Source organism: the organism of the source record quoted next, unplaced genomic scaffold (assembly GCF_019419815.1).
Source record: "Pyrus x bretschneideri cultivar Hongxiangsu unplaced genomic scaffold, Pyrus_bretschneideri_v1 Contig30, whole genome shotgun sequence".
Classification (NCBI taxonomy): Eukaryota; Viridiplantae; Streptophyta; class Magnoliopsida; order Rosales; family Rosaceae; genus Pyrus; species Pyrus x bretschneideri.
This window is the reverse complement of record NW_025999613.1, coordinates 2,131,669-2,156,145: the sequence shown is the minus strand read 5'-3', so window position 1 is coordinate 2,156,145 and position 24,477 is coordinate 2,131,669. Positions and strand designations below refer to the sequence as shown.

The 24,477-nt window shown below is 37.0% G+C and overlaps 2 protein-coding genes across 2 annotated transcripts; one reads left to right on the top strand and one right to left on the bottom strand.

The window, feature by feature from the left end:
• The first annotated feature begins 9,984 nt into the window (after positions 1-9,984).
• Positions 9,985-13,294, top strand: LOC125479938 (RNA-binding NOB1-like protein). The gene is given in 7 exon segments (XM_048590099.1): positions 9,985-10,237; positions 10,240-10,347; positions 10,574-11,311; positions 11,314-11,674; positions 11,954-12,122; positions 12,716-12,835; positions 12,948-13,294. Coding segments are annotated over 7 exon segments (1,902 nt in total). The 3' UTR covers positions 13,101-13,294.
• A 2,267-nt stretch (positions 13,295-15,561) lies between these two features.
• On the bottom strand, positions 15,562-20,683 carry LOC125479978 (probable LRR receptor-like serine/threonine-protein kinase At1g63430). The gene is made up of 12 exons (XM_048590164.1): positions 20,064-20,683; positions 19,537-19,675; positions 19,340-19,411; positions 19,089-19,232; positions 18,847-18,996; positions 18,209-18,325; positions 17,699-17,763; positions 17,097-17,348; positions 16,655-16,993; positions 16,417-16,574; positions 16,092-16,307; positions 15,562-15,976 (listed from the first exon to the last, which is right to left on the bottom strand). Exons 1-12 carry the CDS (start codon positions 20,149-20,151, stop codon positions 15,731-15,733), a joined length of 1,986 nt encoding a protein of 661 aa, XP_048446121.1. The 5' UTR covers positions 20,152-20,683; the 3' UTR covers positions 15,562-15,730.
• Between the last annotated feature and the right edge of the window lie 3,794 nt (positions 20,684-24,477).

Below are 24,477 nucleotides of genomic sequence, written 5' to 3'. Positions count from 1 at the left end.
TTCCAAGCCCAAAACTGCTATAAAATGCTCCAAATTGCCTTTTCTTGTCACTTTAGCCAATTGAACCTACAGACACACGAAAATAGCTTAAATCACGATAATAAATAGAAAATAACTTACTAAATGCAAGGAAATAAGCTAACAAAGTCGCATAAATATGCTCCTATCAAATTCCCCACACTTAGCTTTTGCTAGACCTCGAGCAAAACAAAACAAACAAAATACACTCTAGACCTTCCAACATTTGCCCCAAGGATTTCCAATGAACATGTCATGTTAAAAATCACTACTCCTACATATTTTAGCCATCCCTACTCTTGAGTAAACACTTAACCGCAGTCACCACCCACTAGCTCGCATTTAATCAATTAAAACAATATTTTGAATGTAGTAACATGCCTTAGAGAATTCCCTCAATTCCTCACCAGATATATTGTCTATTTTCACACAGATTTTCTGACTACACTCCCTACACTAGGTATATGTGAGAAGATTGATGTAAACATGTAGACTAGCACTCACATATGTTATAACAAAGAAAGCATTTTCTGGAATTATTAATACAACATGTATATGATCTCATGAAAGGAATGCCACTACTTAGAAGCGAGAACCAAGGATTCCATAAGCTCATACCAATTTCAAACTCCACGTATTGAAACACATAACAATCAAGATGGAAGTCTAAGGGTTGTAACAGGGCTAAGGTATTGGCTAACAAAGAAAGGTAGAGAATAAACAAGGGTTCTTAAAGCAATAGTAAGCAAAGTAATGAAATAAACACTTAGAATTCACTTTTGAATGTAGAAATCAACTTTAAACACCCATGGGAGATTCACACAATACTTAAGGCCAGATTCAAACTTTTGGACCATTTCTTCAACAACCAATACTTATGAGTTCATTCTCACTTATTTCTCAACTCTTTTTCTTCTTTTTCACGTTTATATATATATATACACACACACACACATACATATATATTTCATATTTCCAACGAAAAACCTTCCCCCATACTAGTTTTTCTGTAATATGTAGATCAAAAGGAATTCCCTCTAAGTCATGCTTCACTATTCTTTAAGAACAAGGGTATGGATAGTTCTATTCTAGGCTAGGTAAGGATAATGTGGCTAACAAAGAAAATAGGCTAAATAAGGCTCAAAGGGGTTAAACCTACAATACAAATGCAAAAGGACAAGGCTTTTTGGCTCTGGTTTAACTAAACAACTTCATCTTATTGTATGTTATGCACTCAATATCATGCTTTGAATGAAATGAGCATGAGTTCTAGTATTTGGATCTATAATGATGAAAACGCATTGTAAGTAGCAACCAAGCAAAGAAACAATGAGATCATGTAACGACTTTAGAAAACAAGAAATCAAGATTAATAACTCTCCAAACAAAGTTTAGGCTCAAGTCTCTCAGGGTTGTAGCATTAGTTTGAGTTCCTTCCTTCGAGCATGTTACAAAAAGTAATTTTTTTTCCTTTTGTGATTACATGTGAATTCGTAAACGACAACTACAACTAAGCATAAACCAAAGAGCAAAATCAAACTTTCATCCATGTTTATAACTTTCTTTAACAGTCATGTAATTAAAAACCAAATCCTCATCATTGTGTTGGAAGGTACCCTAAGACACAAACAAACAAACACAAACGACTCTTTTTGGGTTTTTCAAAGCTATTTTCGATTTTTGTTTTTTTTTTCAAAATTTTCATATTTCCCTTTCAAAACACATCAAAACACTTCAAAACACAATAAAAACACTTAAAAACAGTGAGTAACAACTTTAGAAGTGATAGGTGATAAAATCTGACAAAATTCATGAAAAACACTTTGTTTACCCCCTCCCCCCACACTTAAATCAAACATTGTCCTCAATGTTTCAAACATAGACTCACACACAAACAATCAAACAACACAACTAACAAATATGACATGTATGGCAAAGTAAAAGTAATAAGGAGTAGGGTTAAGGAATGCAAATCTGGTAATGGATTGTTGGAGATTCCTAGGTCTTCTTTATTTGAATGCTTGGGTTGCCTCCCAAGAAGCGTTTGCTTTAACATCTTTCAGCCAGACGATACCTCTTTTCAATCTCCATTAGTGCCCACAGCATGGAGGGGTACATGCTCCATGACATGCTCCTCAAAGTACTCATAATAAGGCTTCAAACAATGTCCGTTCACTTTGAATTCTTGTCCTGTCTTTAAACTTTGAATTTGGACTGCACCATAAGGAAAAACATTAGTAACAACAAAAGACCAATCCATTTAGAACGTAACTTATCAGGAAACAATCGAAGGCAGGGGTTGAAAAGTAACACTTTCTGCCCTTTTGAGAATGTCTTGCTACGAATCATCTTGTCATGGAATGCCTTTGTTTTCTCCTTGTAAATACGAGCATTCTCATAAGCCTTGTTGCTAATCTCATTAAGCTCATTCAATTGAAGCTTCCTATGAAGTCCAGCCGCATCTATGTCCATATTGAACGTTTTGACTGCCCAATGTGCTTTGTGTTCCAATTCCACAAGAAGATGGCATGGTTTCCCATAGATAAGCTAAAATGAGGACATCCCAATTGTGTTTTGTAAGTTGTATGATACGCCCACAATGTATCATCCAAACGTAAGCTCCAATCCTTTCTTGTTGGCCCAACTGTCTTCTCCAAAATCTGTTTGATTTCTCGATTAGAAACCTCGGCTTGCCCACTTGTTTGAAGATGATAAGGTGTTGAAACCTTATGCGTGACGTTATACTTCTTGAGCAGCGCCTCAATGGTTTGATTACAAAAATGGGAACCCCTATCACTTAGTAGCACTCTCAGCATCCCAAATCTTTGAAAGATGTTAGTTTTGACAAAATCTGCAACCATTTTGGAATCATTAGTATGGGTGGCTTTTTCTTCCACCCATTTCGATACATAATCATTCGCAAGTAAAATATAATTGAAACCATGAGATGAAGGAAAATGACCCATGAAATCAATGCCCCAAACATCAAAAATTTCGACAGAAAAGATAGGGTTCTGCGGCATTTGATCTTTTGCACCTATATTGCCCATTCTTTAACAACGATCACAAGTCATACAAAAAGTTCTAGCATCCTTAAAGATAGTAGGCCAATAAAATCCACATTCTAACACTTTAAGGGTTGTGCGTTATGTGCCAAAATGACCTCCACATGCATAAGTGTGACAGAAAGTTAAAATTGAATTAAACTCAGAATTGTGCACACACCTACGAAGAATCTGATTAGAGCAATATTTCCATAAGTATGGGTCATCCCAAACATAAAACCGTGCATCCTTTTTGAGTTTATCATGTTGGTGCTTATTTAGGGTGCTTGGAACTTGTTTAGTCACTAAATAATTCACCAAATCGGCATACCATGGTTCACTTACCTCAATGGACAGCAGCTGCTTATCTGGGAATGCTTCTAGGATGGGTAAGGATTCCTTATTGTGCACCAAATGACTCAAGAGGTCAGCCACCACGTTTTCACTTCCTTTCTTGTCTCGAATTTCAATATCGAACTCTTGGAGGAGAAGCATCCAACGAATTAGCCTTGGCTTGGCCTCTTTCTTGGTGAATATGTACTTCAACACTGCATGGTTAGAATAAACAATAACTTTAGTGCCAAGTAAATAAGAACGAAACTTATCTAAAGCAAACATAACAGCAAAGAGTTCTTTTTTAGTGGTGGAGTAGTTCAATTGAGCATCATTCAAGGTCTGGGATGCATAATAGATGACATGTGGCTGCTTGTTCTTCCTTTGGCCTAAAACGGCTCTTATTGCATAATTAGAGGCATCGCACATGAGCTCAAAAAGGAAGACTCCAATCTGGTGGAACTATGATGGGGGCCGAAGTTAGCATCTCCTTGAGGTGATTGAAGGCCTTCTCATATACATCATCAAATACAAATAGCACATCCTTTTGGAGAAGTCGGCATAGGGGAGTGGAAATCTTCGAGAAATCCTTGATAAAACGTCTATAGAATCCTGCATGTCCAAGAAAAGAACGAACCTCTCTCACCGAAGTAGGAAAGGGTAAGTAGCGTACAAGATCTATTTTCGATTTATCAACCTCAATTCCCTTTTCTGAAATTATGTGACCCAAAACTATGCCTTGTTTTACCATGAAATGACATTTTTCCCAATTTAAAACAAGGTTAGTTTCAATGCATCGTTTCAAGATTAAAGTGAGATTAGCTAAGCAATCATCAAACAAATGACCAAAAACACTAAAATCATCCATGAAAACTTCAATAATCTTCTGAACAAAATCTGAAAAGATACTTACCATGCATCTTTGAAAGGTGGTTGGTGCATTACATAAACCAAATGGCATTCACGATAAGCAAAAATACCAAATGGACAAGTAAAAATGGTTTTTTCTTGATCATCTGGAGCTATAACAATCTAATTATATCCTGAATAACCATTAAGAAAACAATAAAAAGAATGACCGGTTAACCTTTCAAGCATTTGGTCAATGAACGGCAAAGGGAAGTGAAGTGATCTTTCCGTGTGGTGGCGTTGAGCCTCCTATAGTCAATGCAAACTCTCCAACCTATTTGGATACGGGTAGGCACAAGCTCGTTGTCTTCATTCTTCACCACAGTGACTCCAGATTTCTTTGGAACAACTTGAATCGGTGAAACCCAACGACTATCCAAAATTGGATAATTCACTCCACAATCAAGAAGCTTGATAATCTCTTTCTTCACAACTTCCATCATTAGAGGGTTGAGTCGACGTTGAGCCTCTCGAGTTAGTTTAGCCCCTCCTCTAGAAGTATGTGATGCATGCATGTTATAGGACTTATCCCCTTAATGTCGACCAAGGTCCATCCAATGGCTATTTTGTACTCCTTCAATACCCGAATTAGTTTTTCCTCCTCCAATGCCGTGAGTGATGAAGAGACTATGACAGGCAAAGTTTCTTGGTCTCCCAAGAAAACGTACTTCAAGTGATTTGGTAATGGTTGTAACAACCTATTAGTAGAAACGAAAATTGGAATTGGGATTGGAAACTTACCAACATGTTGTGGCAATGATTCAAGGGCAGCCACCATTTCCACTTCTTCACAAAAGGCCACGGCAAGGGAATTCTTATGCATGCCATGAGTGTACATAGGTTCTGTCCCTTGTTCTTTGAGTCACATTCCTCTTGTAATGGTTGTTTCAAGGGCATCCTCATTTAGGTCTTCAAGATATTCATGTGCCAATGAATCAATTATATCAATAGAAAAATAAGAATGATCATCAATAGGATACTTCATAGCTTCATAAATGTTAAAATCAATAATCTAGCCATCAAATTCCATGGTTAACGTCCCCTTGAACAGATCAATCTTTGTGCGGGCTGTTTTCATGAATGGTCTTCCAAGTAGGATCGGCAAAGGAGGAGAATGGGCCGATTCTTCCATGTCAAGCACATAGATATCAGCCAGAAAGATTAAATGATTAACCTGCACCAAAACATCTTCCAAAACTCCTTTTGGATATGCATTAGAACGATCGGCTAATTGAATAATAACACCATCATTTTTCATCTCTCCTAAGTTCATAGATGGATAAATAGAGTAAGGCATGACATTAATGGATGCACCTAGGTCTAACATAGCATGCTCAAACTTAGTATTACCAATAACACAAGGGATTGTGAAACTACCTGGATATTTGCATTTAGGAGGCAATTTCCTTTGTAAACCCACTGAAACATTCTCACTTACCCTTACCACTTCCTTGTTTGAAATCCTCTTCCTTGTTGTGCAAAGCTCTTTCAAGAATTTGACATACTTTGGAACTTGTTTGATTGCATCAAGGAGCAGGATATTGACTTGCACCTTCCTAAATGTCTCAAAATGTCCTTGTCATTCTCTTCGTTCTTAGATTGCATATATCTGCGAGGGAAAGGCACATTTGGTGGAATAGGGTTAGAATTAACCAAACTTGGACCTAACTCACCTAGATTAGATGGTTTAGGGTCCCTAGAAGGTTGCGACAAGGGTTGTTCTACCATTGTCGTGGCTTTGTCTTGTTCCTCCTCTTCATGCTACAACTTTTCATCCTTCTTTTGGCTTGATTTGGATGGTGGGGGGTTGGTTCCAACTTCCTTGCCACTTCTTAATGTGATAGCCTTGGCGGTTTCAAATCCTCCATTTGGATTCACAATGGTTGAACTAGACAGTTTGCCTTGTTCTCTAAACTGTCCCATGAACTCCGTTACTTGCCCCATTTGCTTCTTCAAATCATCCACCTCTTTAGTTTGATTTTGCATCTCTTTGGTTTGATTTTGTACTCCTTGCGTCAAAGAGGTGAGTAATTGAATAACTTTATCATTATCCAAAGACAGACCTGAATTTGATTGGGTCGGAGGTGGTTGAGGTTGCATTGGTGCAAATGGCCTTTGAACAATCCCATGGGGTAGCTGTCGAAATCCTCTTTGTTGTTGAGGTTGTTGAGGTTGTTAAGGCTCTATCCACTTCATGTTTGGGTGATCTCTCCATCCTGGATTGTAAATGTTAGCATATGGATCATGCCTTGGTTGATTTTGGCGTTGATAACCCATGACATTGGCACTTTCCCATCCCCCATTCTCTATCAATGGAGGACACTAATCATTGGAGTGTCCTTGCATAGTGCACACGCCACAAACACTTGCTCGTTGCACTTTGGATCCATCAACAACCTGAGACACAAGAACAGTGAGATTAGCCAATTGAGATTGAACTTCAAAAATTGCACTTACCTCATTCACTTGTTGTTGTTGCCGTGGGGGGTCTCTTTGTCCAACTCCTTCATATTGTTGCGCATTCAAGGCTCGATTTACAATTAAGGTCTTGGCATCAATTGGTGTTTTATCAACTAAAGCACCTCATGCCGAGGCATCTAACATTTGTCTCTTAATTGGAAGAAGTCCTTCGTGGAAATATTGAATTAGAAGCTCTTCTTTCATTTGATGTTGAGGGCATGATGCAACTAGAGTCTTGAAACGTTCATAATATGTTGGAATGGATTCTCCTTGGTTTTGTTAAAGGTCACTAATCTTCTTCCTCAAAAGAATGACTCTCGAAGTTGGGAAAATTTTCTCTAAGAATGCTCTCTTCATGCTTTCCCAAGAGGTGACGGTTCTAGGTGTCAATTCGTATAACCAATCCTTAGCCTTTTCCAAAAGAGAGAATGGAAAAGCTTTCATCTTCAAAATGTTGCCATCCACGTTGATTGGGGTCATGCTTGAACATACCACTTCGAATTCCTTCAAGTGCTTGTTTGGATCTTCCATGGACAGCCCATGGTATTTGGGAATATGATGCAGCAAGCTAGACTTCAATTGGAACTCATCGGTCTTGTCTAGAGCTGCCCTAGGGTATTGAATCCATAGGGGTACGGCATTGTCCAATCCCGAGGCTAAAAGTTCCTTGATTGTTCGATTATCCACATCCATAAGTGGTTCTTCCTCTTTCTCTTCTTCTTCTTCTTCAAACTTAGATTCAGAGCTAAAACTAGGTGGATTAGGTTCTGGCTCCTTCCTCTTTCTTCTCAAAGTTCGCTCAAAATCATTGTCAAACTCCAAGATATGTGCACGAACAGGTTGAGAACTTCGAGTCATAAACTAGTACCTAAAATCAACAAAACAAAACAAAAATCAAAAACCAAAACTAAAAGACACAAAAACAAAGGGGGATTAGCAATTTTGCTAATCACCGGCAACGGCGTCAAAAATTTGATGTGATATAAAATAGCACACAAACTTAAACCCTTTTTATGTAGCTGTAGTATGAATAAGTAGGGATCGTTATAGGCTGGGGATTAGCAAGGATGCTAATCTACTCAATTTTAAACTCTAAAACACTAAACTAGACTCAAAAACAGAAAACTAGGCTCTAATAACTCAAAACAAACTAGAATGACTCAAAACAGCACAAAACAAGAAAATTGACTCAAAACAGAAACTAAAGGTGATTTTGGACGAATTCTAACTTAACTTTGACTCAAAACACTAAAAGAAACAAAATTAAACAGGTTCTAACTAAGTAAACACGAAATATTAAAGGGGGGGATTGGTTTTGACGAATTTAAAACTTAAACAAACAGACTGCAGAAACAAATTAAATTGACACGAATATGGGTTGAATTGATGGTTGATAGGCTAGCTAGAGGTACTTCTCCACACATGACACATATGCATACAAATCGATTTATTATTATAATAAACCATGAATGACAATGCCCCAAGTTAATCGTGAACTGCACAAATTAACCATCAAATTTCCCTAATTTCATTGAATTGGACTCAGCAACGCAATCAAAGTATTCTTATCAAGTTCCCTATATGAACAGCATAATAGAGATACATATCAATGATCATTAAGTTGTATGAAAATCATAAGCATTGACAAGGCATTCGTAACTATGAAAAGCATGATACTCTTGCCAGGAATTCACTTAACACGATCGTGACTAGCGACCTCCATTACTTGCAAATATCAGTTCATAACGATTAGGTGAAATTCCCTTATATTCTAGCATCAAATTCATGCATGCAAACTAAGTATGCATCCTTAATCAACATACAAGAATAAGTTATCAATCAAGCAGTTAAGCAAATTGCATTCATGTTTTACGAAACAATAATTGGATGAAATCAACTCATATCACAAATATGTTCATGGCTTTGAATTCTCCTCTAGCCAAAACGAGTTTAGATGTTTGCAATCAAACAAAGATAACTAAATTAAACATTGAAAACAAAAGATAGAATACACGTAAGAACGTTCTAACAATTCAAACTTTGAATGGCAGGGCATGGCTCCAAGGGGCTTCTCTCCTTTCTCCTTGCAAGGTTGCAGCAAAGGATATTGGTCTCTGAAATTTGGTGAGTGTGTGTTATGGATGGGTGGTATGAATTGTGGTGAAGGATGGATGAATGGTTCTCCCTTTTTGTGCAACAAAAAGCATAAAAATAAAGGGAAAAAGCAAGGCATTAATAATTAATTTTGGAAAAGATTTGCTCTCCAAATCCTCAAGGAAAAAGGGTAAATAAATGTCAGAATCCAAGAGAAAAAGGGAAAGGGATATGCGGTAAGACCTAGAGGGAAAGGGAAATGCCTTGCACGGCAAGGGAAATGGTTTTCTAGAAGGAAAAGGTGTGGCTTCCTTTAGGAATCGGATTAGGCCTTCTAGAATCATTTATTTAAATGTCCCAATATAATTAGGGACCTTCCTTAACAGCTGGAACTTAGGTAGTGTAGGATTAGGATTGGCTAAGACAAAATAAGATAGTTTGGCTCTTGTTTCCTTCTTTCTTGCTGAGCTCCATATCTTCTTTGTCTTGAATTAATTCTTCCATCTCTTTAGCATATTCTTAGCCCTTCTTGAACTTCAAATTTGTCCATCCATCTTGCTCCAAGCATGTGCTATCCATTACAAGTCCCAAAACTACTCTAAAATGCTCCAAATTGCCTTTTCTTGTCACTTTAGCCAATTGAATCTACAAACATACGAAAATAGCTTAAATCACTATAATAAATAGAAAACTAACTTACTAAATGCAAGGAAATAAGCTAACAAAGTCGCTATAAATATGCTCCTATCACTGACCCAAAAGCTGTTATTTTTCATGTCGTTTTAACGGATCAGTAAATATTTGTCAAGTCTACGCCCTGACCTGCTAGTTTCGTGAACCCGCACTGTCCCATTTTGTATTTAGAATATTTGGACCCACCTCGACCCACGAGTTCAAGACCCATTTACCCACCCCTATTTAGGATTGCTCTCTTTATAATAGGGTTATTGAACCCACTTCCCCTATAAAATTAACAAATTCCATTACCAAATAACCAGATCAAACAAATCCTAAATACAAAAACGACGTCGGTGGCACTCGGTTGCCTACTTCCTTAGCATAACAGTTCTCACCTCCTCTAGGGTTTAACAAACCTCCCCTGTCCTCCATTTTTTCGCACGCAACCATGGACGACACCGCAGCCCCAGCCCCTGTCTCCGACGAGAACCCGAAGGCGAGCCCAGCTCCAATCTCAGGCTGGACCAGCATAGTTAAGAAGCAACCGGAACCAAAGCCCCGAAACCCGGATGCAAACGCCGCAGCCCAAGTCTTGGTGGAGAGCTGCAAGTCCTCCAAGGGCATAGCCATGGCGGTGGTCGACGCCAACGCCATCATTCAAGGCGGAGAGAGCCTCAGCCATTGCGCCGACAAGCTGGTCTCTATCCGGAAGTCATGGACGAGGTCCGCGACCCCGTTTCCCGCCACCGGCTCGCCTTTCTTCCCTTCGAAGTCCAAACCATGGAACCCTCACCTGAATGCCTCAACAAAGGTATATATATTTATTTATTTATCAATTAAACAACGTTTATTTGTGAAAGAGTAAAGCTTCAATTATTCATTAGTTCTTAATTTCGAGGAATTGTAGTTTTTGAGAATTATTTCTATGAGATGATTTTAGGGATTTGTTATTGAAATTGTATATGGGTATGTGATGTATAAGATTTTAGGATGTGTTTTAGAATTGGGTTTGATTTGGTATTGTGTTTTTCGGACAGTTATTAAGTTTGCGAGGGCTACCGGGGATTTACAGACGCTTTCGGATGTGGATATTAAGCTCATTGCTCTGACCTATACGTTGGAGGCTCAGATACATGGCACTGAACATCTTAGGGACTGCCCTCCCCCAATGCACACGGTTAATGTGAAGAGGTTGCCAGAGAAGGACTTGCCAGGTTGGGGCAATAATGTGCCCAATTTGGAAGAGTGGGAGGCTCTGGAACATGCTGAAGAGGAGAAGTTGAACCTCGGTTCGAGAATTCTTCCTTTGAAAGATTTAAACTTGAATGGGATTAATTCCGATAGTCGTTCTGTTGATGGCTCTGCAGTGGAAGTTAAAAGTGATGCTCATTCCGAAAATCAGGAGGATAGTGTGGGCACTGAAAGGAGACATAGAAGAAATTTTCCCAAGAAGAAAGATATAAACATTGAAGGGAAGATGGTTTCTGCTGGGATTGATGCGTCCCAAGGACAGTTAGATGATAATGCTGATGACTGGATGCCTGCTGTCAGTCGAAGTACACATAGGAGGTTTTTGAGAAGAAAAGCTAGGCGCGAGTCTAATGAGGCATTATCTGAAAAGGATGCTCAAGATGCAGAGGAGGAACCTAGAGGCAAGGATCAATTGTTGCCTGTGGAATCCGAAGAAGCATGTAGTAGAAATGGAATGTTTGAGGTCAGTGAGATAACAAAGACGAAGAATGGTGCTGAAGGCCTGTCTCCAACTCTAAGCAAGCGATACTAGAAGAAGATTCACTAAGGGCTCCTCAAGAAGGGAAGGATCTCAATGGGGTAGAGGCTAATGATTTCGAAGCAGGGGAAGCTACCGCTGACAATAATGTGAATTTTTCTGTTGAAGGAGATGAAGTTGAAACGATAAATGAAGGGCTAGATCACTTGGAGATCGCAAGTGAGACTAACAAAAGTGTTGATACATCCAGTTTGAATGATGATCATAGTGAGCAGAGCTGGATGCTTAGATCCTTGTCTGAGTCTAGTGTAGCTTGTATAACTGGTGATTTTGCAATGCAGAATGTTATTCTGCAGATGGGTTTACGGTTGGTGGCACCTGGAGGAATGCAGATCAGACAGCTGCACAGGTAATTGATACACTATCCCATTCAGTTTTTCTTTGCATACTGTTACAAAATCTTTTGGTGTATTTGTAAGTTTTGCAACATTTAGTTAAAAAAAATTTAAAATATAAACTATAGGGAATGGGGAGAATAAGTGGTTTCAATTGGATTTAAATTTATTCTTTCCTATCTAACTGAAAAAAAAAAATATATATATATATATTGTCCTTCCCTTCACTATTGCATCTAATATTGCTTTATGAAACAACTGTATCATGAGCTTCTATGGTATCGTCTTGATAGGTGGATTTTGAAGTGCCATGCATGCAATACTGTGACTGCTGAAATTGGGAAAATTTTCTGTCCAAAATGTGGAAATGGCGGTACTTTGCGCAAGGTAGCAGTTACAGTTGGTGAGAATGGCATTGTTATGGCAGCCCGGCGACCTCGGATCATATTGCGTGGCACAAGAGTGAGTATATCTATATAAGCTTTTAACAGGAATTGGTCATTATCTGTCGTAGCTTAGAGATGTTGGTTTATTGCAAGTAAAACACATATCCAGTGGTCTATAAGTTTTCCTCGATCTTGTGGTACGATCCAGTTGTTTATGGGATACTCTGTGCTTGTGTGCTTATAACATTGTTGGTATCTCACAAACATGCAATTTTCTCACAAAATTCATGACTGAATTAGGATGTGAGGACAGCATATTCAAATATATGTTATTAGGGAACGTAAAGTATTGCATTCAAAGATACATCATTCATAATCACTTCATCCATCTCTTTCTGTGCCGGCAAGCACTTGTGGGTTTTTTTTTTTTTTTTTTTTTTTTTTGGACAAACAATATTATCTACACTAAGGGGGTGGGGAAGCGGGCTAAGCCTCACAATGGGCTGGCAATAATGTGGTTCAAATTTGTCTTTGGCGAGAATCGAAACTAAGACCTCTCACTCATCAGTGAAGAGGAAGGCTCTTGTGGTTTTATGTTCCATTTTTGTGTTTATTTGAAGCAGTGTTGCACATGTCCGCTTTTGTAATCAGATGTTTGGCTGTTTGCAGTTTTCACTGCCTCTACCTCAAGGTGGAAGGGACGCCATTTCTAAGAACCCCATTTTACGTGAAGATCAACTCCCACAAAAGTTTCTACATCCAAAGACAAAGAAGAAAGCGCACAAGGAGGTCACTTTTCAAACTCTTTGGTTTTCATTAATTGTGACCGTCTCTGATTGAGTACATGTTTCTTATTGCTCAATTATCAAGTGTGTGATTATACCACGTGTTACATATTCAGGGAGACGACTTGTTCGCTACCAATGACTTCATCTTCTGCCACCACACCGATAAAAAAGCTCCTTTGCAGCCTCCCATAAGGAAGGCACTAGCCGTTTTCAGTGGAAGGAGGAATCCCAACGATAATCATTACTCGCATTCTAAGCATAAATAGCAGGTTTAATGATCGTGTTGACTGATTGTTTTTTATTCGAGTTTTGATTTTCCAATGGTTTGTTTGGATGATATTTATTTGGTCTAGGACTATATAAGATACCGGACGAGAGTAATATTGAGTTAGTATTTCTCGGGTTATTTATGTGTCAATGGAACGAATGTCCAAATTTCTAAATTGGGTTTTGTGTGACAGTGTGCAATGTGTGTCGTTAAGCATCTCACTAGTGAATGATTGAACACAATTCATGACGTTTTTTCATCTATGCACATTGCACATACTGATAAAAAGGCCCCAGTCTTTTCACTATTCTATTCTATTTGAAATCAATTTATACTTTTCAAATATGATATGATAGATGTGTTTGGTATTGCTGTGCTTTGAATAAAAACTATTTCTGCTATGCTGTGAGAATAAACAACTGTGAAATGAAGCAGCAGAGTGTTTGGTAAATTTTTTATAAAAGTGTTTATGGAAAAAAAAATCAGTATTATTGTGTTTGATAAACTTTTATGTAAAACAATTGTGACTGTAAAATGACCAAAAATGGTATAATACTAGATGTGCCATTAATTTAATTTTTATCCATCTGCATTGAGTAGTCTCTCCCACTACCCCACTACTGAATCAGACTTTCCAAAAACCAAAAACACTTTAGAAGTCTCCTCCACAACCCGAATTTTCTCAGTTTTTACTTTTTTTTTTAGCTCCGTCTTCTTTTTTATTTTCTGCTCCATTCCTCAATCTCTCTCACCTGTCATTTGATTGGCGGTACATACATGGTCTAGTTGCTCGAGGAGTTCATTATATACATTGGGCAGGGTCAACGCTCCAGGATGCTGGTTTCTTTCTTCTTCTGGGACTAATCATTTTTACTTTTTGAAACTGTATAGTGTGAATTGATTATATGAAGTAGTTTCTTGTATTTGATTTCGGGTATTTGGAATAATTGAGTTTTGGTGTCTGTCTGGGCAATCTGGGCTCTCCTAATTTGCAGAAATACAAAAATCAATCAAGGAAATCTAGGCAAATATGTGATGTCAAAACCGAATCTGCTCGTAATCGAAAAAGATGGTGGTATTTCTTGGCGCAATTTTGTCGGCATGGGAGTGAGAGACGACAGACAAGAGATGGGAGGAAGGACAGAGGTAGAAACAACGTCCTAGGGTATGGAATTCAAGGTCAATAACGGTGATTCTTGAAGCTGGGAGTGAACAGCGTTGTGGCGGGATCGACGAGGATGACCTCCCAATTGAAGCCGACAACGTTTTCCAATTTAAGGTCATTTTGGGTGTTTGAAAGTTTCATTACAGGGCTCAGTGCCTCTTGCAAATTTGGTTTACGCATAAGCTATGGCAGCAAAAAAAGCCGATTTTTCAAAACTAGTTTTTGCTGCTTTGAACTTTCAACTTTTTTTTCATCCAAAACTGTGAAGAAAAAACTGAAGTTGAATGTTTATCAAACACAAAAAAGCTTCCTGCTTTTTTTTATACTCGTTTTTTTTTAAAGCACCTCAATACCAAACTAGTATTAAATAAATTCCCACTCTTTGATTAGAATGTAAAAAATTGCATCCAAGAAAGATACCAAACAGGCTTTTATATTTCGTTTGACATTTTATAGCTTGTTTGTAAATGCTTATGTTGCACTTGTGTTCATAAACACGTTAGAAGTGTTTTTATTAAAAGCACAACAAAAATTTATTTAATGGAAGTTCTTCACTGTAGGTGTATATTTAGAAAGCACAAAAAGAATTGTTGCGTTTTCCAAAAGCTCACGGTCTAAGAAAATTATGATCACTCACAATATTCAATCTTAATTTAACATTGAAAGATAAATATAACAATAAAAGTTAAACAATCCCCTATGGTTGAAATAGGGTCAAACAGTGGCGTAGGACGATTCTGTCCTTTCCTATTGGCTTTAGGAATCGAAACCACACAGATGAGGATTTTTTTTTTTTTTTTTTAGTACAATGACACATTTTAAATTATGAAGATAAGGGAGTTCGGTTAAATCAAACAATGAACAACCTAATTTGATATCAAATGTGCTATTTACGATAATCAAATCAAAGACCTGTTGCATCTTGATTTATTCATCGTATTAATTAATGCAATAATTGGCACGTGTCACGTCCCTTCCTAGATTTATGCTTCTTGCCCACCTAATATCTCTCCTTTCCCTTTTCAAAATATCCAAACTTGAAACCGTGACGTTTGACGGAGTTGTTTGTCGAGCCTTTTGATACAACGATATTGGCGCTCGGGGTTTGGCCTAATCCACATAATATGGCAAAGATAATTGATATCGAACTCGTCATGCATAAAAATCAAACTTAAAATCTCTCACTTGCAGAAGAATACCGTTAGACCATAGGTTCGTAGTCAATGAACATGAGATATAACATACGGTCACCTGTGATATTTCGAACATCTGAAACGAACAGAAACATGGGGGCTTACGGATCAGCAAATGGTATACAAAGAGATTTTGTCCTGCACATGAATCCTTAAGCTCCCTCTCCAATTACAAACATTTACAAAGGAACAGAACGCAGGTCAAGAAAAAGAAAAGGCGACGAGTATTATGGTTGTATATTTCTTCTTTACAGTGTTAACTTGGCTAATTTATGATGAAAGTGCAAGCTCCGCCCACGCCAAATTAGACGCCTTGAGCTCAGCAGAGACTGATGTGTTGATTTTGCTCTCCAAAATGGTGCATAGTTCCTGCATCGATGGCCGCTTGGTTGGGTCGGGATGGATGCAAAGATTCACCACATCGCATATAACTTTGAGGTCATCATAACTGAAATGTTTCAGTTCGGGATCCACAACGTACGACATCACATCTGGCAGCTCAAGATAGTCTTTCGCCTGCAGAAGACGGGAGTCTTAAGTTGTTTGACGCATAACTAGCATAAACTACACTACTCAGATTACCTTAGGAGCGATTCAGCAAAACACAAAAACATCCATAAAAGTTGCTTACCCAGTCTATCAAGCACCCCTTATCCTTGCAGTATGGAGGCCTCCCGCTGATTACTTCGAGTAAAAGTATGCCGAAAGCATAAACATTGCCTTTAACATCTAGGTGGCGTGCTTCCATAGAATTCGGAAGGACACAAATAGCACCTTCACCGCTAATAGAGCCCGAGTTCTTTTCTGACCTCGCAAGAATTGTCTTCCAACTTTCAAAATCAACGAGCTACAGTAGAAAAAAGAGTGTTAATCACGTATGCTTATGGAATTTTCATACAGCTGAATCATGTTTGAACAAATCTGAATTAAGGGATTTGAGAAGCTTCATGGAGTACCTTGGGTAAAAAATCTTCTGTAAGATATACAGCACTAGAATTTAACTCTGATATGGTAAATGGCGGCTCAAGTTCCGAGTGAAAATACTTGAGTCCCTGAGCAATGCCTATAATAATTTTCATACGCCTTGTCCAACTTAGCTGGCATCCTTCTCCAACTGCACTAAAATAAATTCTGGTTAGAGCCCGAGAGACCTTTGATAGCAATGAAATGTAGTTAGAAGGAGCCTTCACTTACAATGTAGGTGTTCATACAGTGTCCCATTTGAAGCATATTCAAAAACCAGCATCCTTGTAAAGGGGGCATTCTCACTACAATAACCCAGTAATTTTGCTGCATTTTCGTGATTTAATCTTGCCAAATCTGTCACCTCTTTCTGAAAATAGAGTTCAAGATAGCCCGTCCAATGCTCTTCCTTAATGCAAAGGGATATAACAGCAATCTCTGGACCACCTTTTATGTTGCCTTTGTAGACCAAACTGTCAGGTGAGGAACCGATAATGTTGCTAAAGTCTTCACAAGCAACCTCTAGCTCTTGTCTACTGAATCTGGCAACATCTTTTAACATCTCGGAATCTGTATGGAAACCGCTAACCATATTAGCCATTGTTGCTTTCCCATGTAGAATTCAAAAACTCAATTGAATTGAGGCAGTTGCAAATTGCAACAAGGAACAAACCTATGTAGACTGTGATATGGTCTTTTTCACTTGCTGATTTCTTCCAAGGAATTATGATAGATGATTTGCTATTGCATTTGTGAACAGCAGTGAAAACAGCAACTAGAAAGAGCGAACACACCATGGTTCCGGTGACTATTTCCAGAGCCAAAAGCCAGGCAGGTTTTGAAGCCTCCCGATGTTTGGAGACCACTTTATCAGGTGTATGCTTTGGGTTACTTCCAGGATGGCCTTTCGAAGGGGGTGCACCAGCTTCATAGAACCAACAAAAGAAAGGTCACTAACTACAACAATCAGTACTGACATATCAATTGCCACACATTAGATTCAGTATTATAACAATCAACTAAATATTGAGTCAACGAAACTTCCATATTACATATTAGGATCACCAAATCAATTTCAGCATCACAAAATTAATAATTACTGATATTAGGATGTTTGCTCAAAAGGAGCATAAAAACATTTGTTCACACTTTTAAACTTGCTGAAGGGTTTTGTTTGGGTTCAGTTTCCACTATAAAAGTTCATGAAACTACTAAGCATGTATAGTATATCCATTGATAGTTCATAGACTTCAAAAAATATAAAATCCCACATACCACAATGTTCTACAGGACGCTGCCTGGGATCCTGTTTTTGGAGACAATTTCCTTGAAAACTTGTCCTGCAAGGAATAATTTAAGTAAATGAAGGTTCACAAGTTGCATACAATCAAGGATAACTACGGCAATTGTCAAAATGGCACGAATGCAACACAAGATTAGGAGACTAGAATAGTACTTGACAAAACAAACTTGCTAACTAACATTGTAGGAAAAAGGTTTATGATGTCCTAGGCTCCTGCATTTGTTGAACTGGTATTGTATTAAGCCTTGTTTATTTGATTTTATGGAAAAGCGACAATTATGGTTTCAAGATAAGTGCTCCTAAGGCTTGAGTATTTTGTCAACCCAAACACAACCCCCTCAATGACCGGGTCGTGTTAGTATCAATAAGGCTGCAAAAATTATTAAGATTTGACACAATAATTAAACAGGTATTGATTAATACTGGACATGAACAAACAATAATACTACCTACACATGACAAATCTTTGGTCAGGACAGTACCTGGGAAGATACTCCAAGCACTTAGGTATGCTACCAACAAAGAAGTTGTACGAGAAATCTGCAACTTTTAACTGAGATGATCGACAAAGGCCTGTTAGGTTTGATTGTGAGGCATACCTGAAGCAAAAAAGAAAAACTATGAAAAACCGAGCATAGTGGCATTCTAGGATTCAGTCAGCTGACCCCCCTTAGTGGGATAAGGCTTTGTTGTTGGTGTGAAAAACAAAATTCAAGAAAAAAATTCCTTAAATAACGGAACAACATAACAATCAAATAAACTTTCTCTAAATCTGAGCTATGATAATCAAATATAAACAAAGCTAGCACTTGAACTTTAATCCCCACTTATTCGTCTCAAAATCTGCTATTTCTACGTATTCATCTTTTCTACTTCAAAAACATAGTACTAAATACAGTTCCAGTAATCGGATGATCCAGAATCCATGCAAGAAACACAGCAGTATGGCCGTCAACACCTTTTCTTTTCACCTTTCTTTTTTCTCAATTTTGAATAGCTTAGCTAATTTTATGATGATAAATTTGCATCCTCATATTTATTTTTAGCTCTAAAAGCATCTGCTTAAGGTACGTGCAGAGCTGCAGGAATTGTTCAAACACTCTACACTTCTGCAACTTACATTCCAGGTACGTTAGATGGGAATCTTGTATAGCCATTGGAAGGAATGGTTCCTTGAAGCTTATTCCTATCCAAACGAAGTTCCTCAAGGTGCCCCAAATTGCCAAGTTCAGGAGGTAGCCGACCAGACAACCCATTTGACTGAAGATTTCTGCAACAAAAGTAATTCCCACTGTAAGTAAAATCCCAAATAACCAAGAAACGAAAGCATCATTCAGAAAATGAATGTGAAATTCCTAGTACATTTTCACAATACTGGTTAAATTCCCAAGCTCTGGAGGAATTGGACCGGTGAGTTCATTCACTCCCAAGTCCAAGATTGTGAGGTATTTTAACAAGCCCAGCTCTTTAGGTATTGTTCCAAGTAGCTTGTTCCCATGCAAATTTCTGTAAAACAACAAGACACAAGTAATCAAGCTTCAACCAAATAAGATTGGAATTAAGGTTATATAACTTCAGAATCACTGTGGTAGGTGGGAAGACGGGAAGCATACAGTTCTTGCAAGAAGGTGAGTTGACCCAAGTCTGGTACAAGAAATCCCCTTACTGATGAACTGGAAATATTACTGCATAAAAACAATATCGAAAACAAGTGTATACCAGTCATTCTAAAGTTTTACTCTCAAAATCGAAAACAAATGGAAAGAATATCCTATGGTTCAGAACTAACATACACAAGATCATATCTTACATCTTGAATACATGGTCCCGAGCCACAGAACATGTGATGCCGGACCAGGCACAAGGATCGGCATCCAAGGCATTCCAAGTGGACAAAACCAAATGCGGGTCTTCATATATTGCTTCCTTAAAGGTTGTGAGGGCCAAAACTGTGCAAAATCCAATTTTTTTCACTCAGAGAAAATCTACTAAAACAACAAATGGGCAAAAACATATAAACATATTACATCTTGTTCTTAATTCTTTTCATATGTACAGCTAATCTAGTTGAACTCTTCAATCAAACTAGCAATGCGATTATATTCGATTATATAGCGATTTAAGCTTCATGATCACCCTCACACTACTTCAACAACGCTCGTTCTCTGCTAATTAAGAAAGAAATTAATCACAATCTTGAATCCCTTAAAACTTTCCATCAACTGTTGACAATCATTTTCCCTTCCCCCCTAACACACACACATTTTCTCAGCAACAAAACAGAGATTTAGCGAAACCAAGATCTGAGAAACAGAGAGATCTCACAGCAACACATACCTTCTTTTGAAGCAAAAGATTCACCACCCACAAGAAGAACCCCAGAAATCAAGCAGCACAGAAACCGGAAGGAGGCAAAACTTCTCATTTTTCTCTTAGTTTCCTCAATATAGAAACAACACAGAAAAGCTCATCTACCCACCCCTCAAAAACCCACAAAAAAAGAAACCCCACATGGCCTAAAGCTTCAGACTCAAACAACAAAGCCTTAGTAATACTGTAAAAACGTACTTACTACCCAACAAAAAGTAGACAAAGAAATGCTACCCAGATACGAGAAAGATGCGAATTTCTTGAAGCAAATACAACCGAGTCCCAAATCCAAGCTTTCGGCAACTACCCACTATAAATATTGAGCAAATCAGTGGCCAAATGAAGCAAATTTGGAAGATGAAAGATAACCCCAGAGAGATGTGGACTCAAAACTTGGATTCAAAGAGAGGTTTCGTAATGGTAATGGTAATGCAGTTGCTTTGGTTGGTTGCTGCTTGTAAAAGCTTTGGCAAAACAAAAATGGACAGCAAAATTACTAGGAGGAGAGAGAGAGAGAGAGAGAGTATTTTCTTTTAAAATGGCGGTTTTGGTTTTTTCTTTTTCTTTTTCTCTTTTGCTTTTTCAATAGTGGGTTTTGGTGTCGTGTCTGTGTTTTGGATCTGCGTTGGTGCCAACTGCCAAAATTCTGCGGCAAAACCTTTGACAGTTAACTGGAGCCGGTGACCGCTGTATTCCGAAAAGCAGTGGGTAGCGTAGAACTCTGCGCTAATATTTTGGGAGGCTTAAAACTCAATAGCCTATCTACTAAAATATTGAATCCAGTATATGCTGTCTCGTAATGCATATTGGAGCCGAATTCTCATATTTTGTGATATGGTCGGGTGCGACCATTGTAAGTAGAAGCTGGGTTAGATTGATCTGTGGATTTTCTAATACGGATATGTTCTCTTTGGTCATTTGGTGGGTTTCACTTTGGTGTTACATAGTATTAAATGCTACTATGATCTGAATTCACATGACCAAATAATTCAAACCGATTCACTTTATCCAATGTTTGTTACATTTAATGTTACGTAGCATTAAAGAATTTTCCTATTTGGTGACTGTTGAATATACGGTCACCAAGTGTGGAGAATGAATGCATGTGTTTGAAGTGTTTGAATCTCCATTGTCTCGGCTTGTAATGGTGGTACAACGAACTACTCTAGTCTGATTCATTATTTCCAATATTAAGTAGTTAGCTTCTAAGTTTCTTGGGTGTACGTTTTCGTATATTTCCCATAATTGTAATGGTGTGGCTCATCGCCTAGTCGAGTTAGGTTTATTTCATGGTGATTCAATAGTATGGTTCGAGGAACCCCAGATGTTATTCAGGATGATCTCAACCACGATGTATACTCTCATTGAGTTTTTGAAATAAAGATATCATATTCATTTCAAAAAAAAAAAAAAAAACAATTATCAAATGTAACCGTGTGTAACCATAAATTTTTAGTCATTGGGGGAATGAGACTCTTTCTTAATATATATATATATATAACTTGGTTGTTGCAATTCCGTACACTAATTGTGAAATAAACAACTATCCATTTAGAATACTTACTTTAATGGCTGGCTGGCTTGCAAAGATATTTTTATTTTATAAGTGTAACAGAATTAATTAGTATTAATGTTTAATAATATCCATGGTATGAAAAAAATTAACAATAAAAATCATTGCATATTAGTTTCCTAATGCGCATTAAAAGGGAAAAGAAAATATAATACCAAAACTTTTACATAGACGAAACAATATTTCGAAAGAGTAATGCAAAGTAGATCAATTGTTTAGATTAAATTTGTAAATTATGTGATTTGTCACTATAGAAAATAAACACGTTAACCAACACTTAAGTAATAATCCAATCATCAACAAACACGTCAAATGATTTAAAATATATAATTTATCTAGATAATCTCTCTAGCATTACAATATATTAATTATCTAGAGAGACTAAATTTCTAAATCAAATTTTGTAAACCAAATGATTTGTGGATGTTGATGATTGGATTATCAACATAGAATTATCCGTTTCAATATCACTTTCCGGTATTTCTTATTGGTGACAAACACGTCAAATGGTTTACAACTAATAATTTATCTAGTTAGTTTTTATTAATTACATATTATTTTATTTACAAATCTGATTTAAAAATTTGACTTCCGTAATATTATCCGTTTCAATATCACTTCCCGGTATCTGCGGCAGTAATCATGTGCCTTCACCTCATAACCACCACCAATTCCTCCTCTTAATTATAGGCACACGATACAACAAGCTTGCTTGCTCAAAATTGTATGATATAATGTCTCACTTCTCGTGAAATATCTTGAGATGGGAGAGAAATTACTTTGACTGTTTTACAAGCTGTGCCTGAGACTTTTGGTCTTTCTTTTGACTCGTAATTTTGATCAGGATGAGTTTCACTTTTACCTTCTCTAAAACAAAAAAGGTCACGCACTCTTTTTTTTTTTTTCACAGTTATTGTTAATTTTTATCTTTTAATTTTTTACTTTATTCGATCCGACGATTGCAAATTATAAAGATATGTGAAGAGTAAAAATGGTACGTGGATATCACATCTCATACTAAAACCATGCTCTAAAATTCTTCCTTTTAAGAAGAGAAATGATTGTCAAGGTACATTTTTTACGAGTATAAATTGATGTTTAATTTAACTTTTAAATTGGACATAAAAAGGAGAATCAAGAAACAAAGATAAACATGGGTTTGCATGAGAAAAAAAAAGATGTGCCAACTTCACTTCCCTTGGAAAAAAAATTACTGCACATACCCTTTTCACTTTGTACACAACCTTATTTATATACAGAAATTAAATAAATCAAACGAAAATTAACAATTGATTAGATTAAACACATGTGTAAAAGGATAAATATTAGCTTATAAAAATTACATTTTTTTTTTTTTGAAAATTTCTTCGATGGAGTGAGTAAAATGAGTTATGCCCTAGTAAATTTGAAAAGAACAAAATCCAAAAGAGAAAAGTTTGGTTCTAAAGCATGGTGAGTCAAGTGCCATTTGTGCTACTTTCTTTTTGTTTGGCCAGCTCTATGATGCCCTATTATTATTAATTAAACCCTATTTGTAGTATTGTTATGAGTTTAAGGTAAGTTACACTTGACACTTGCAAACACCATCTTCCAATTTGGTGGGCCCACTCTCTCTCTCTCTCTCTCTCTAAAGCCAGTTGTTCATGGCTCCAAAGGCTTTTAAAAACCCCTTTAACATATAGTATTGGAGGTTTTTTTTTCTCTTTGAAAAACGATATTATCTATACTAAGATGTGGGGAAATAGGTTAAGTTTCACAATGGATTAGCAGTAATGTAGTTCAAATTTGTCTTTGGCAAAAATCAAATTTAAGACCTTTCACTTACAAGTAAAGAGGAATACTATAAGACCGTTGTACTAAGTGACAATATTAGTAATTAAATAATAAAAGAAAACTTGCACATCTAAGTTAGTGGGTCCTTCATCTAATTTGGTTCTAACAAGTCTTGAGTGTTAATATATCTCTTCTAACTTATTGTTGACACAAAAGATGGATGAAGCTCCAAATCCAAATGCCCTTTATTTTACCTTGTGTTGGCCAAGACAAAATTTGATGAAAAAATTATTTCACTCTCGACAAGTGGAGACAACTACAACTAGCTGAAAGTTATAATAGCCTTCAAACAAAAGTATTCATAACCACTTAATTAGGGTAGTGTTATCTACACACTCATTTTTACTTTTCACACCTTCTCTTAATTTTCGGCTGTCGGATTAGATGAATTAAAAAATATCAAGGGCCAAAAATTAAAAAGTGTGTATGAGAAGTAAAAATTGGTGTGTAAATAACACTATCCACTCATTTGATGCTACCATACGGTTCTTGGACTTTAAATGGGGTTGCGTGTAAATAGCATTATCCCCTCAATTAATGCTAGCATACGGTTCTTGGACCTTAAATCAAGTTTTTCTACTTTATTGCGTCATTCATCCAATAGATAGATATTTGTCATGTGCTTTAAAAAGTAAACTACTCATTTAATAGATGATTATTCACGTGGTGAATTAGTCAAATTAATTTGCATAAGATCATCCTTTAAAATCTTTCTTTATTCCTTTTTTAATTAGTTAACAAGAAGGGATTCTTCACCAGTGATATGTAGTATTGAGTGATATAAAAAATGAATGAATGTGATTAAAATTATAAAATTTAAACAGTTGTAAAAATTTAACGATAAAATCACCCGTAGCATTGAATGACACTTATCATTGAAATCGCAATAGAGAAAAAAATCACGAAAGAGATTGAAATTTTTTTTCAGGTTTACACAAAAGATGCTAGTTGTTCTCCATCAGCTTAAAATGACAC